Here is a 12,894-nt window from a genome sequence, read left to right on the forward strand (position 1 = left end):
ATTTTTACAGAAGTATGTTGATAATTTGTAGACTCTGAAGGAGACGCTCAGTAATGGAGTGGGGTACCTCCACGAGGGCCTGAGTGACATAGAGAGGAAGGCAGTGGAGCATCTGTTCTCTAGCGGTGCTGTACAGGTGTTGGTGGCCTCTCGCAGTCTCTCCTGGGGCATGAGTGTGTCTGCCTATCTGGTGGTTGTCATGGATACCCAGTATTACGACGGAAAAACACACTCGTAAGTTTTGAGAGTCAAAATCAGAATTTATCATGTTTTTGACTCTTTGTTAATTAAATCCTGAGATGTAACAGATTATTTTTTTTTGATAAGAAAGGCATCAAGCTTATTTTTCTTTAGTTTTTACTTAAGAAGTAATTTTAATACAATCATTATGAAAAATATCAAAAGGGAATTTATGAATAAAGATACTCTGAATGTTAAGCATGTTGTGTGTCTCTGTTACAGGTATGAAGATTATCCAGTGCCAGACGTCTTACAGATGATTGGTCGAGCCAACCGCCCACTCACAGATCAGGAAGGTTAAGAAATATTTACCTGAACCTGTTTAATTGTGTAATTGATAAATATATCAGAACATTCTTGGGAACTGATGCTAACCATGTACATGTATAGATGTATTACAAGGGACTGACAGGAAACTGTTTCACATCATGTTTAAGGCATGCAAGAAAAATGATCAGCCAATCCTTAAATATATAAATAGATAAATACTTAAATTCTGATTTAAAAACAATTTATACCTTTTATAATTGGGCATTTTAAACTTTCAGGTAAAGCTTTGATCATGTGTCAAAGTTCAAAGAAAGAATTCTTCAAGAAATTCCTGTATGAACCTCTTCCAGTGGAGGTGAGTTGTATTCACTTTACACTAAACAGCACAAACACTGAGCTAAAACAAAAGCTTTGCTAATTTGTTACGGTGAACTTTATCGTACTCAAAGAGCTACAGAATTAGGTTTTTGTCATTAAATTTTTTTTATTGATTGCAGATCTCTTGTATGTTGTCATCTCATTTCTACCCTTTACACACTTTCAGTTTATACCAATGAGTACTTTCTGCTTGTACCTAATTGTGCTTTCTTTTTAATCCTACTTTCTTTTTCTGTTTGACAGAGCCACTTGGACCACTGTTTACATGACCACTTCAATGCTGAGGTGGTGACAAAGACCATCGAGAACAAACAGGATGCGGTGGACTACCTGACATGGACCTTCCTGTACAGAAGGATGACCCAGAACCCGAACTACTACAACCTTCAAGGTAACTACAGCTGGAAAAACATACATGTATATACTATTTCTAATGCTGCAAGTCTTGGCAATTCTGCCACAAGTTTGCAAACATAGTCAATATCACTTTCTGTGTCTTCGATCAATATCACTTGACATGGGGCCATAAAACCACACATGGACCTACAATGAAGTCTATAATGGAAAAATTATCAGTATGAAATTTGTTATTCTACAGGATTAAACCATTGATGACGTATTTTCCTGTTTGTTGTAGGTGTGACACACAGACATCTGTCGGACCACCTGTCTGAGCTGGTTGAGAACACAGTGTCAGATCTGGAACAGTCCAAGGTTTGTCAATCCCACCCACTTCATCTTGTTCATTTGGGAAACTTGTCAACTTTAAAATAAGCTTGAAAATAAGAAAGTAGCCCAGATGGCAGATACTTAACTAAGCTTAAAAAGTTGCAAATAAAGATTTTTTTTAAAAATAATAAATGGAGTTAATGAATGCTAGTATGTGAAAAGAAGAAAGCTTCCCTGTATACTGCTGAAGCAGAAATATTAATTTAGGATTTAATTTCGTTATTTTAGTTGGCAGTGTTTATCATCGAAGTTTAATTTATAACGAATTTTTAACCCAAAAATTCATAAATACAGAGTTGATACGTAATTCATTTTAGAGATCAAGATATGGCGAAATTAAATCCTAATGAAATTTTATTTGGTTTTAAAACAACAAAATTTTAACCCAATGTATGTACAATATATGTGCTTCTACAGTATTGCAAGTTTAATGCCTGATCTATTTGACAGTGTATCAGTGTGGAGGACGAGATGGACATGACCCCACTCAATCTGGGCATGATCGCCGCCTACTACTACATCAACTACACCACCATAGGTCAGTGTCCCCACCGTGTAGTCTGGGAATGGAGAGTTTTATTTATAGAATCAAACATTGTATCGAGAGTGGTGTATGCATACTGTGGTGTTATTATTACTTGACGATGATTACATAACTTTGTAGATATATTAAACATTTGATATAGTAGGTTGATTCAAGAACAAAATCCATAAAAATTCTTGTTTAACAATGAATTATGAAAAATATATACTATGGTTACTTTGCTGCATGGAGTGAAGAGACTACTAAGGGCTGGGTTTTTTTTAACAGAAACTTTCAGTCTGTCTCTGAACAACAAGACAAAGATTAAAGGTCTCCTGGAGATTATCTCTAACGCCGCCGAGTACGAAGATGTTCCCATCAGACACCACGAGGAGGCCATCTTGAAATCTGTAAGTACAAGCACTGCATATTTACTTTGTACTTTCAGGTACTTACATAAACAAAGGATGTAGAGAATGGAAATGATTGGTAATTACTAGACTTGGTGTGATATGGGCAGAGATGTACTTGAAATTGTTTTTTAATGGGATCATGTTAATGTCATATGATAAATGAAATCAGAACGAGATGCAGTCACAACATTCCAATCTTTTTGACTGGATGTGTAGTTGTGAATATTTTTGTTGTAATTAATAAGTTCATTGGGGTTGGATGTTTGTACACATACATTAGTTGTGTTTTCTCTGAAATTTCCCTGCATAATTCATTTTAAGTTTTCCAGTAACTCAGCACTGAGTCAGCGAGAAACACAAATAAACATTACTAAGAATTAGATTAATTCTTTGAATGGTGATTTACTTATTCGTTGTTTTACGTTAGCTGGCCAGTCGTCTGCCGAACAAGTTGTCCAACCAGAAGTACAACGACCCTCACGTCAAGACCAACCTCCTGTTACAGGCCCACCTGTCCCGCATGCAGCTGTCAGCGGAGCTACAGTCCGACACTGAGGAGATACTCAGCAAGGTATACACAGGGGCTTGATGGTTTTATTGGATTTTCTTTTTTTTTTTGAGGGGGGGGGGGGGGGGGGGGTGGATGGGGTCAAAAAGTTTGATATTGAGTACATGTTTACTAAATTGATGAGGAAATTATTTTCTTTGTGTTATATTGTAGTTAGTTCATTTTTAGTTCATATTTGACAAGACAGTTTTTGTGTGTGAACTTTTCCCAGTGATTATCATGAGGAAGAGTACTTATGATCATTTCTTGTTTTAAATAAATTACATGTATATGGAAACAGAATTATTCTATATCAATTTGAAATGCAAAAAATGTTATTGGGAAATAAATTTAGTTTAAATACATACATGAACAATACTGTTAATGTTGAACACATCCTCTATTTGTTTTATTGAAATTTCAATCTGCTGTACATTTTATATCGTTTTGTTTTGTTGACAGGCAATCCGCCTGATCCAGGCCTGTGTGGACGTACTGAGCAGTAACGGGTGGCTGAGCCCCGCCCTAGCAGCCATGGAACTTGCTCAGATGGTAACCCAGGCAATGTGGGGCAAGGACTCATATCTCAAACAGCTCCCCCACTTCTCACAGGACATCATCAAGCGGTGCCAGGAAAAGGTGGGCTATTATACCAGGAAATTTCTCTTTTCCTGGCTGTGAGGTTCATTGTTCAACAATATAGTCATTCAAACTTCATTTCTGTACTTACAAATACATGTGTAGTATAAAATCCATAGATATACCCAGCTTTCCAGTGCCGGTGTTGACCTACACTTGGAGTAGCAAGTGTCCCTTGTGGATTATTTTGTTAGTTTATAAGATAATGACTTCAGACCTTTTGATATCCCTCCTCCTTGGTATTTGATATTGTAATAAAGTGGTGCTATTTCTTATTAGATTTTCATTTGTAAATAATGATTATCTGGAAGATGAAAGGAAAATTTCTTTAATGGTGAAATGAATGGCTGTGTTTTTTAGAAAATGGAGAGCATCTTTGACATCATGGAGATGGAGGATGATGAAAGGAATGAGCTTCTACAGCTGACGGATGAACAGATGGCCGATGTGGCTCGCTTCTGTAACAAGTACCCCAACATCGAGATGTCATTCGATGTCCAAGAAAAAGAAGGCATTCACAGGTAAAGGGAACCAACTCCTTTATTTGAGATGGTCAAAGATCACAGTGTTTAACTCAGTTCTCTCTAATTTGTATATAAATCTAATATGATTATTAGAATATTTTTCCTTATTCTTCAAATATGTGTATTTTCAGTTGGGCTGAAGACACAATTAAAACTTTTGTCAATAATTTTTTTTGTTGGGAATTAAACTTTTTAAAAACATAGAGACTGCAATGTGAATATAAGGAAATGTAGTTTAAATGAAGACTCTTTTCATTTCAGTGGTTCCCCCGTCAATGTGCTTGTCTCCTTGGAAAGAGAAGATGAACTAGTGGGACCAGTTGTGGCACCATTCTTCCCTCAGGTATGATGAGAGAGAGAGAGAGAGAGAGAGAGAGAGAGAGAGAGAGAGAGAGAGAGAGAGAGAGAATGATTGTTTGATGACTGCAAAGTTTAGGAATCTAGTCATTTTAAATATTTTGAGATCGTGACATATGAAATATTGATTTAGTATTAGCAGTTGTGACTGAGGTGAATTCATAGTGATGCCTGAACTTTGTTCGACACTGTCGACGTATAAAAAACATACGCTTTAAGATAATGATATATGGTACAGTGTATCTAAATTTTTATCTTTTTACCCCCACAGAAACGAGAGGAAGGCTGGTGGGTGGTGATAGGAGACAACAAGTCCAACTCGTTGCTGTCCATCAGGAGACTGACCTTGCAGCAGAAGGCCAAGGTTAAACTAGACTTTGTGGCCCCCTCCCCCGGTCACTACAACTACACCATCTTTTTCATGAGCGACGCCTACATGGGCTGTGACCAGGAGTATAAATTCAGCATTGACGTGAAGGAGGGCGAGAGTGACAGCGAAAGCGACAGTGATTAGAGTGTTCAACATTGACAGCGAAAGCGACAGTGGTTAGGGTGTTCAACATTTTCCCCATGTGTGTAAAAGTGACATTCCCTGATTAATAACTTAAAGTGGGATGGTTAAAATTGAAATATCTTAGATTGTCTTGTATTAATATTCTTTGAAATATGAAATGAAAATCAATGTGCAAAATGAAAGGACAAAATAATCAGTTTTTGTGTCAGATAAATGCATTGCAAGTGTGCAACATGTACACTTGCACAATTTATTTCAAAGATTGTGTTATTCAAAACAGGAATTTGAAAATTGATGACTTGATAATGTCATTGTTTATATTTTGTTTGTATTTTGTTTTGTCATTGTGCTTTAACATAGGCAATGTTTTATTGCCTATCAAAGATCATATATTTATGACATTGAGAAACACTATTTTGATAGTGTATGAATAATCATAACATTTGTACATGAAATAACTGTCATGAATCCTTGAAGTACATGCTGCAAAGTATTCATCATCATGAAAGAAAATGCATCATTCTTATACAATGTAATAAATGATAAACACACAAAATTCAGTTTCTATAAATTATCATAATGGAGAGAGATATTGAAAATGCCTGCAAAGGAGAGTGTTTCAGATATTCATGTCGATTATTATTAGTGCTAGTAGGTATGTTACGTTAATGAAAGGCAGAAAAAAGAGTTTGTCTAACATGTTTTCTGTATTTGGCAAGTTGATAATCAATCTAATTAAAATTAGATCTAATAGGAGCGGATCAAAGATCTAATTTTAAATAGATTGGTTGATAATACACTTTGAGTTTGGTGCTTCATGATAAATTTTGGACCCCAAACCCCAACCCCAATCCTGCCCCTAACAGTTATGAAAAAAATGAACATACACTACTACATTATAGTGTTGCAAAACTAAGTGTAAACATTTATGATATTTATATGTATTGGTAAACTGAAATATAGTTCAATGAATGCAAAATAATACAGTATTCATGAATGGCTGAGTATGCAATACGGGTCTAATGAGATTGAAGGAATGATTAGATTCAATGTAGCCTGCACCTCCTGTCGTCATAATGGTGCAGTAACTTGCAAAACTAAAAATACATATCACAAATGATGAAAGTGCAAATGCATCAAATAGATTATGAATCAAAAATTTACCGAAGCCCGAAAAATCTTACAAATGACGATTTACAAATGGTTATATTCAATGTTTGAAGACCCAATAACAGTACGTTAAAGAATAACATTCCTCAATTTGACGAATATAGCATTTAGAAAACACATAACTACATAGATACTAGTAGAATTTTGAACCCGTTTGTTTTTCTTAGATACCTGTTAGACCCGGACATTTGTAAAGAGAAAGGAATGTTGTCTGCCTAATATATAGAGAGTCCCCATCTTATACAGTACTTTTCTTGTAGAAATGTTTTTTTCCCTCAATATAATTTAATTTTAATTTCATGAATTTTAAAAATAAAAAAACATTTGGATCTGTTTAACGATAGGAACACTGCGAAATAATTTAAATTGATGACAATAAGTCGCAATGATAAAATTAAAATATTCAACGTCGTTTAAACTTTGTTCTTTAACAAACCGAATGAATAACTAGAATGCACTCCTTGGAGTCAATATTTAAATCTTTACAAATCCATTCAAATGTAAAGACAAGACGCAACTGGATTTAGGTCTAGATACGGTGTCTACCGAAACATAAACATGGCGGCCATATCTCCAAAACACCCGCTTGAATCTGCTCAGGAACACATCCCAATGTGTGAAAAACACAATATGAATATAGATATCACATGCGAGGACTGTGATGAGTTTATTTGTTCACAATGTGCTAAAACAGACCACAAGATTCACGACTGGAAAACTATACCCACAGCAGGAAGTCTAAAGAGAAGAGAACTAAAGAAGACTCTGAGTAAGGTTAAGGACATTGATGTCAAAGAAATGAATGAGATGATGCAAAAGGCAATCGAGCAAATGGAGGACAACCAAAAATGTTGCGAGTTTGAAGTTTCAAAGCTTCAGAAACACTTTGAAGCGATTGTTTTAAAACTGGACGAAATCAGGAAGAATTACGAAAAAAAATTAAGGGAAAATCTGGAAAGAAAAAATTCTGAAATAAATGATGGTAGGTTAAACTTGGAAAAGAAAAAAGAACAAATTATGGATGTCGTTGAATTCATGGAAGAAAAGCACAGTACAATGTCTGAATATAGTTTGATAGACAACCTCAGGGACCTGACCAACCTCTTGTCGAACAGAGACAGTGGTATAAGGATTTTGGGATATCCATTGAGATACGAAGAGACTTTGATCAAAGAAGATTTACTGGAATCCATGATGGGAGATATTGTTGATTTAAATGACATCGCTGTGATCGAGTCAGATTCATTTCATATTGGAACAGAATCTATAGATTTGTTGGCAAAATTCGACAAAGATTTTCTTGACTCCATAGAAGTGGGTGAAATAGAGGTATGCAATAAATCTAATTGAATGAAGAAAAAAATTACGTCAAATGCAAATGATGCATGCGTTAAAGACAATGCTGATCTATTTTATACTGATTTTAATAAAAAAATCAATTAATCGCTTTTCTATATACGAGGTTTGCGGTTTTGTACCAGTATCTGAGTCATTCAGTACTGGTCCATTGATTCCTTGTGGGGTCTGTCAAGCAACCTTTAACAATGTACTTGGACTGCTAGTCACGTTAATGGACGATGAATCGGAAACATATCAACCGAACTCACGTAGCAGACGTCTGGTCAGGCACGTGACACTGACCGGTGACGTCATCCGTGAGTACGAGTACCAAGAGGACGGCCAGACCAGACTGTTTACTGTACCATGGAGAGTCAGACAGAACAGTAACACTGATATCTGTGTAGTAAACAGGACAAGTAAATCTACCTATGAACTGTTGATTCTATCTTCCTCTGGATGCCTGAAGGTTGTCTACAGGGGTCAAAGTCTTGTAAAGAAATGTTCATTCTCTGATGTAGTGTGCGACTCGCGTTCTAACATCATTGTAATTGACATGGAGAATAATCAGATTCATCTTCTTAGACCGGGTGGAGGGTTCGTGAAGTATCTACTCGCACAAGATTTAATAGCTCACCCATCTTCCATGTCACTTTCTAATTCAACACTGTTGATAGGAAATGAGAAAGGACTTGTCAAAGAATTTGTGGCCTCAAATATGGAACTACCTTCTTCAACGCTGTCTGCCCAAACTCTTTTGAGGAATATCGTGTTTAAATCCAGATTGAGTTTTTTTAGATTGGAATGGTTTGAAGTCTTTTGAAAAATGAGTATTTTTTACTACTGAAAAGAATTTGAAATGATGAAGTAAACATACTTGAAATTGAAAAACTAATTTCTTCAGCTTTTGTACCATTCTCCTTTGTGATACTTTTGAATTAAAAACTTTTTTTTAAAATTAATAATTAATGTTTTCTTTTCCAGGGGGGGCTCCTTTTATAAAGGGTCGTACGTCCAGACTTAGCGCTGCGCCGGTGTAAATACGGGACTAGTTCGACTATTTGCGTTTCATTAAAGAGCTCATCCTTACGTCCAACTAAAGTTAAGCTAAAATTTAACGTCCACTTATAGGCAAGCGTAAGTTCGGACGTAAACACAAGTAAGCATAATATATATTATGAAACGACGATTGTATTTTATAAGTTACATCAAGTAGTCACATTCAGAGAGAGGGAGAGCGAGAGAGAGAGAGAGAGAGAGAGAGAGAGAGAGAGAGAGAGAGAGAGAGAGAGAGAGAGAGAGAGAGAGAGAGAGATATCATAATTTATATTTAAAAAATGTGCCCTAATTCCAATTTTAATTTTATGTGTTGCATTTTATAGACTTATATTTTTTCTAAACCATTTCCCCCCTTTTTACATTTACCATGAACAAGTTTACGTCACATTTAATATAAACTTTACCTTTTAAAAATCTTTCATTAAAATTGCTTCCCGAGAAAATAGCTAATATTTTTTTTTTGTAATTTATATATAAACAGTATTTTTTTTTTTAACCTACGATGTATGTACATGTAGATGCATTAATATTGAATGCAAGTAATACTGAAAATTGAAACTGATTAAACTCACTGATACTAATGCACAATTATAAACTTAATTTGTGATTTTCTTTTTAAAGTGAAGATATGTTATTGATACCTGGTTTTTAACTACAAGAATGATGACAAGTCTGCAGTTCAAAATGATTTGATAAATACAAATTATTATTTTTAAATACTGGATACAGAAAGTGTATCTTATCATAATACACGTACATGTATAAAATACATTATGTTGCGCTAAAATACAAAACATCGCGAATTAATGATTGAAAACAAAAATGCATTAATTTTGTTTTATAACCACTAAAATTCATTTCAATTGAAATGCGCAATGACAAAGAGCGACAATATGACAACTTGAACATTTACACCGACCCAGCAAATTCAAAATGTTCAATAAGATGAAAGTAATAAAATAAGTATAATTTGGACTACTTAATTACTTAAAATGATAAATTGATTATTCTATTGAGCACATTACACAAGTCATGTACTTCAACCAAAACAATACCGAGTAAGCCCGCTTTAAATTCAACATTATACATGTATTATACGGATAATTCATTAAAGATTTCCATGTACATTTGACACTAAATAATACTTCTTGCGCTGGTATTCCAGAAAATCATATACTCTTCACCATTTTTTGGTTTCCGTTTAATGTTTTATCTATTTGTATAATTACGTGTCAGGCACGTAGCATCGTTTTTGAAAAGGCAGCCCCCCCCCCCCCCCAAAAAAAAAATGCTATGTGCCTGTGTGTTTTTTGTCCGTAAATTGTTGAAGGAAAAGTAATATTATTTGAAAAAAAATTACCTTTGTGTGAACCAAGAATTATCAAATCTTAAATATTTTTAAAATTTAAAATTATTACAAGTGCCAGATCCTCTAAAATTGATAATATTTTCACATGCTACATACACCTATACATAACAGAGTAATAGAAACAATTTTATGCATGTGCAGTGCTGCGTTGTCAAGGACTTATGCTAAAGCTATAGTCTAAAGTTTACACCTCTAGTTACGCCGCTTTATGAAATGCAAAATACTCCCGACTAAGTTTTGGTGTAGGTCCTCGGACTAGACTAAAGTTAGGCCCAAAATTTAGGCCTCTTTATGAAACGAGGCCCAGCTGTATATCATACCTTTAATATACAGTATATTTAAGAAATAAACAACGTTATTTAGTGAACATGGTCTTATGAAAAGCAATTGCTCTGTTGGCATATTCCATGAATACTATGCTAGCGCATCATCGAAAATATGCCAGCAGAGCAGTTGCTATTCATAACGCCATGTTCACTAAATAATCGTTGTTTATTACTTATATTTGCATATATTGCAGTGGGAAAGAACAATGGATATGCAAATATAGCTCTATATTTGCATATCCATTGTTCTTTCCCACTGTAAGCCTATACAGAGGAACTGCAATTATTATTTTTCTATAATCGCAATTGCTCTGTCTGTATACTATGACGTCATAAAGGATACATTAAAGTCTGAATGTTTATTCTTGATGCAATACCTAAATGTCTATTAAGTAGGTCTAGGCTAATACAGGGTATTTGCGAGTGGTAAAATGCAAATATAAGTAATAAACAACAATTATTTAGTGAACATGACATCATCATTGAATATGCCAACAGAGCGATTGCTATTCATAACGCCATGTTCACTAAATAACGTTGTTTACTTCTTAAGTGTGAGTGTGTTTTGTGGTCTTTCTGTATTAAAAATTTTAAGTTTGATCATTTACTGTAAAAAGACTTATTACAGTCCAAGGACTACCGGTACTATAATTAAGTATAACGTTTACAATCCCAAAACAGGAGAAATCATCTAGGATAAAGGATGCTTTATTAATAAAACGGAGTGTGTTCCTACAATTGATAAATGTATCTGAGAGTTTCCGCTAAGCGTCGTACACTGACTTAAGTTTTATGACAATACATTACAACAATGATATGTCATAACAATGCGATGTATATATTTATGGACCATAAATAATCATTACTTTTATTGAAATGATTAAAGTGATTTGATGGAGAAATTTGTAATTTTCTGAAAGTTTATACATTTATGGGTAATACAAAAATACCGTATCCGATCGGGAATTTTTTTAAGGCGGTTTTTTATAAGATGCGCCGTACTGTCTCCTCAAAGTAAACTTACTTTGAGAACACCCTTCTATTATTGCAATCAAGTTTTGTCTTCAGAGGGAAAACAGTGGATATATGTTTAAATAAAAATAAAAACATATTTATCTTACAACGACAAATAAAAAAGATAATCAACTTTAAGTACATTGATGCGTTGGGTAGGTAGGTACAACGGTGCTAATAACATGTGTTAAATATCATTGTTTTCTTTGATGTATCTACAAAACTACAGATAGCCTGGCTGTTTTCATTATCACATACCTGTGAAACAGTTTCAATTCACGGCTTGGCAACTCAAAAAGTATTTAAAAGTCGGGAGGGGGGACTCATCCAAAAAAAATATCTAAATTAAATGGGGGAATGTACAACTTAATTTTTAAAAATCGTAAAATTCCTAATCGGGATGTGATGGGGTGGTGGCGCAGAGCGTAATGTTCCTGTATATATTACTTCATTTCACTTCAGTTGTTAACATATTCACCAAAATGATGGGGGATGGGGTAACTTCATGTTAGTTCACTTTTTTATGTAGTCAATTTAAGAAAAATGTTTGCTGCGAGAATAAGTGAAGGGTGGGGGGGGGGGGGGCTAACTCGTCCGATCAAAGAGCTAATTTGTCTGAACAAATCCTATTTTGTCCGAACAAATAGCTTATTCGTCCGAACAAATAGCTTATTCGTCCGAATAAATACTATTTATAGTGCGAACACATAACGTATTCGTCTGAACATATCCAAATTCATCCGAACAAATAGCTGGCCCTTCTACGTCGCCGTAACAAACCTATAGATAGTCTGACTTTTTTTAAATTATCAAATACCCGTAAATCAGCTTTGTAGGCAACTGGACAACATTAGTCTTAGCCTAAAAGATATACATTTAATCAAAATTAAGTCATCTATACCTGTCTGAAATATTAAATGGTCTTTAACATTGAATGAATTCTGAATTGCTATTAAAGGTATTTTATTACAAAAATGTTTGGAAAGGATTTTAAGTGACTCTCTTGTGTCGTAAGCTGCTTTTGTATACCTATAAAAGGGTGTCAAATGATATGAATTATCTCAACAAGTCTCGCGTCATAAAACAGAACCAAAAAACCTCAAAACTCTGTTAAAAATAAATCAATTTTGTAAAGTTGATATGTGTAAGAAGAATGTGTTACATTTATTTTATTTTCAGCTCATCCAAAAAAAAAATAGCTTGGATGCACTTTTCTGATCACATGTTATTGCCTATCATTAATATTTTAGTCTGTTTATAAATTTTTTTGAAAGCCAGTCTTTTATGTGACCTATTACCAATCATCTTTTCCACCGTCGTCTGTAGCAATTGTCCGTTGATAATAATTTTACCCGTTTTAACTTCTTGAGCAATAAAAGTATAAAAATATTTACCACTACGTGATAGAGAATAAGAACTCAAGGAAAAGACAAAGACAAGTGATTTAAGGGGACACTTTCGCTAGGCTGCGGTGAACTCGACCC

General features: G+C 34.5%; 1 protein-coding gene and 1 pseudogene across 1 annotated transcript in view; both read left to right on the top strand.

Annotated features, from left to right (window-relative positions):
- LOC128179865 (U5 small nuclear ribonucleoprotein 200 kDa helicase-like) overlaps window positions 1-5,694 on the top strand; it is a 40,976-nt gene extending 35,282 nt beyond the window's left edge. Inside the window, exons 34-45 of the mRNA XM_052847522.1 lie at window positions 32-234; window positions 463-536; window positions 789-865; window positions 1,132-1,279; window positions 1,526-1,602; window positions 2,068-2,155; window positions 2,429-2,550; window positions 2,981-3,124; window positions 3,563-3,739; window positions 4,100-4,260; window positions 4,525-4,606; window positions 4,892-5,694. Of these exons, the coding sequence (XP_052703482.1) occupies window positions 32-234; window positions 463-536; window positions 789-865; window positions 1,132-1,279; window positions 1,526-1,602; window positions 2,068-2,155; window positions 2,429-2,550; window positions 2,981-3,124; window positions 3,563-3,739; window positions 4,100-4,260; window positions 4,525-4,606; window positions 4,892-5,134 (1,596 nt within the window). The 3' untranslated portion in view covers window positions 5,135-5,694. The remainder of the gene's footprint in view (window positions 1-31; window positions 235-462; window positions 537-788; window positions 866-1,131; window positions 1,280-1,525; window positions 1,603-2,067; window positions 2,156-2,428; window positions 2,551-2,980; window positions 3,125-3,562; window positions 3,740-4,099; window positions 4,261-4,524; window positions 4,607-4,891) is intronic.
- Window positions 5,695-6,855: 1,161 nt separating this feature from the next.
- On the top strand, window positions 6,856-8,465 carry LOC128182077 (uncharacterized; annotated as a pseudogene).
- The last annotated feature ends 4,429 nt before the right edge of the window (window positions 8,466-12,894 follow it).

The sequence above is a fragment of the Crassostrea angulata genome, chromosome 4 (assembly GCF_025612915.1).
Source record: "Crassostrea angulata isolate pt1a10 chromosome 4, ASM2561291v2, whole genome shotgun sequence".
Taxonomy (NCBI): domain Eukaryota; kingdom Metazoa; phylum Mollusca; class Bivalvia; order Ostreida; family Ostreidae; genus Magallana; species Magallana angulata.